Raw genomic sequence first — 2,339 nt, 5'->3', positions numbered from 1 at the left:
GAGAGAGAGAGAGAGAGAGAGAGAGAGAGAGAGAGAGAGAGAGAGAGATGGAGCTCTCGGAACACACTCTCCCCAGAGAGGAGTTTCCGGGACTAGGGTCCATTCGGGCCGAGAATGATGGAGCCACCCTGCGACCAGGAAGGACAGCAATGCGGACGGTAGAAGCCGGGGCAACCCGGCAGGGCTGCGCGACATCCCACGCCCGGTGCGCGCGCCCACACGCCCGGCCCGCCGCGGCCGCTACCTGCAGCCCTTGGCCAGACTCTCCCGCAGCGTCTTGCGCTCCTGCAGGCGCCGCTCGTACTGCTGCTGGAAGGCGAGCTCGCTGTAGACCGGCCGCGACACCACGTAGCTGCAGCTGTACTCGGGGAGCGGTGGCGGCTCCAATCTGCTGCCGGGCGCTTCCATGACCTGCGAGGCGGAGGGCGAAGAGGAGGGACGAGATGGAGCGGGGCAGGAGGGAGAGCAGGCGAAGAGGAAGGGGCTGGAAAAGGCGACCGCCCGTTAGCTGTCACCCGGCCCCACCTGTTGCAGCCGATCCCGGAGCGCCCGGTCCGCGCTCTGCCGTCCTGGGCGCTACGGGCCGCCACCCCCGGGCGCTCACCACCCGCCTGCAGGGGGGCACGTGAGGACCTTCGGGTCCCGTCGCTTGCACCTGCCGCCCGGGGCTCGCAGACTCTGAAGGAAGTGAGGCCGGCCTTGGGGTCTTCCGGAGCCCGACCCAGTCCCCACCCGCGGGCAGCCAGGGCGCTGTCCGCGTCCTGAAATCTCCCCAAACCCGGGCTGGATCCGAAGCGTGTGCGGGGCTGGAAGGGGACTCTTTGAGCGCTCCTCTCTGGTCGCACCCGACCCAGGGCACGTCCCCAGGCGCGCACCTGGAGAGAAGCACTGGCCCCCGGGCCGGGCGTGGAAACCCTAGGCCACGTTCCCCGGGTCCCGAGGCTGCGTGCACTGCAGGCAAATTCCAGCAGCGGGTCGCCGTTCTCCCGGGGGCAGAACTTTAGGGAGGTGGGGCAGACCTCTTGCCTGTTTTCCTAGCTCCCTTCTCGCTCTCAGCTTCTCAGAAAGAAGGCTGTACTGCCCCCTGCCCGCCTGCTCCGTGCCCCCACGCTAGTCCCTTCCGCAGCTAGCGCTGCCTCCCGGGAGTGGAGCCAGAGCCGAGTCAGGCCAGCTCACCTGTTTCGGCTGGTGCCCCGCCCGCAATGCCCCCGGGACGGCCGCTCGGGTGCCTTTATAGCGCTCACAGAAGGCAGGGAGACGTTTTTTATTTATGGAGCAACAGAGACACCTTAGTCGAAAAGAGGAACACAAAGGCAGCGGTCTTTCCCCACCTATCTATCCTACCGGGAAAGAAATGCTACTCCTCCTGCCCTGTTCTTTCCCTTTCCCGAAGTGGGAGGCCAAGAATCTTACTGGTTGTCACCAGGATCCTCACTCACCTCCCAATTACTAACGCGGGCTGCGAGGTCAGGGGGGGATAGGGAAACTTGTTACAGGAGAGCAGAGCCCTGGGTGGAAAACAGGACTGCTGGGAGCCTTGACCTTGGCTCCTACCTTGTGTGAATCAAGAAGCACCACAGTCTGGCACACAGCTCTCCTACTGCCCTGGGGTGGAGAGGAGGAAAGGAGCAGTGGCCAGTTTTGTATTTAATAAATGCTCTGTATTTCTAGAAAGTGTTTCTTCAGAAGTAGTGAGTGGCTGATGGTTGTAGAGGGTTCACAACTTAATCATACATTTTAGATACATTGTGTACACTCTTTTCTCTCTGTGTGTGCCCGTGTGTGTTACATTTCACAATCAAAATCAGGTGCCCAAGTGGCTCACTTTCTTACCCTGTCAACTGTTCGGTTCTATCTTTCTTCTCAGTCATCTGGGCAATCAGGGAAGGAATCAGCTGGACTAGACAGGAATGGAGACTAGAAAGAAGTGAGGGGAATAGGATCTACCCTACCTCAGCAGGCTTCTGTCTTCTGCTGGAATGAATCTTGCTAAAACTGACTAATGCAGGTGTAGATGAAAGATGAGAGAGTTTAGCAAACAGGTGGATTCTCGCCCTATCATCAGTATTCTGGAGTAAATGCAGAAGAGACTCCAAAACGATGGACCTTCTGGACACCAGCCTGCAGTTACCTACCTAGCTGGAACATACAGACCATGACAGTTCTTTAAGCTCCAGGAAACAGAACTCCTCTTGGGAGAACCCTAGTGTAAATTCCCTGTAATTGTATCCTACGAGGTCTGAGCATGTGCATTTTTCCTAATAAATGAATGAGTCAACAGCTTTCAACAGATTTCAGAAACTTACTTGACCCTTAAATAAGGTTAAAGGACACCTGGC

General features: G+C 58.2%; 1 protein-coding gene across 3 annotated transcripts in view; it reads right to left on the bottom strand.

Annotated features, from left to right (window-relative positions):
- Window positions 1–1,622, bottom strand: part of SLC26A4 (solute carrier family 26 member 4) — a 53,214-nt gene extending 51,592 nt beyond the window's left edge. The window contains exons 1-2 of one of the 3 annotated variants that reach the window (XM_040472936.1): window positions 1,177–1,622; window positions 245–411 (exon numbers count right to left, since the gene is read on the bottom strand). In XM_040472936.1, coding sequence (XP_040328870.1) covers window positions 245–408 — 164 coding nt within the window. In that variant the 5' untranslated portion in view covers window positions 409–411; window positions 1,177–1,622. Of the gene's footprint in view, window positions 1–244; window positions 412–525; window positions 851–875; window positions 1,134–1,176 lie in introns of those variants that run through there. The other 2 variants (XM_040472937.1, XM_040472938.1) reach the window with 2 other exon arrangements.
- Window positions 1,623–2,339: the final 717 nt, after the last annotated feature.

Source organism: Herpailurus yagouaroundi, unplaced genomic scaffold (genome assembly GCF_014898765.1).
Source record: "Herpailurus yagouaroundi ecotype Mexico unplaced genomic scaffold, PumYag 100, whole genome shotgun sequence".
NCBI classification, from domain to species: domain Eukaryota; kingdom Metazoa; phylum Chordata; class Mammalia; order Carnivora; family Felidae; genus Herpailurus; species Herpailurus yagouaroundi.
The sequence above is the reverse complement of the archived record's forward strand: the minus strand, read 5'-3'. Positions and strand labels throughout refer to the sequence as shown.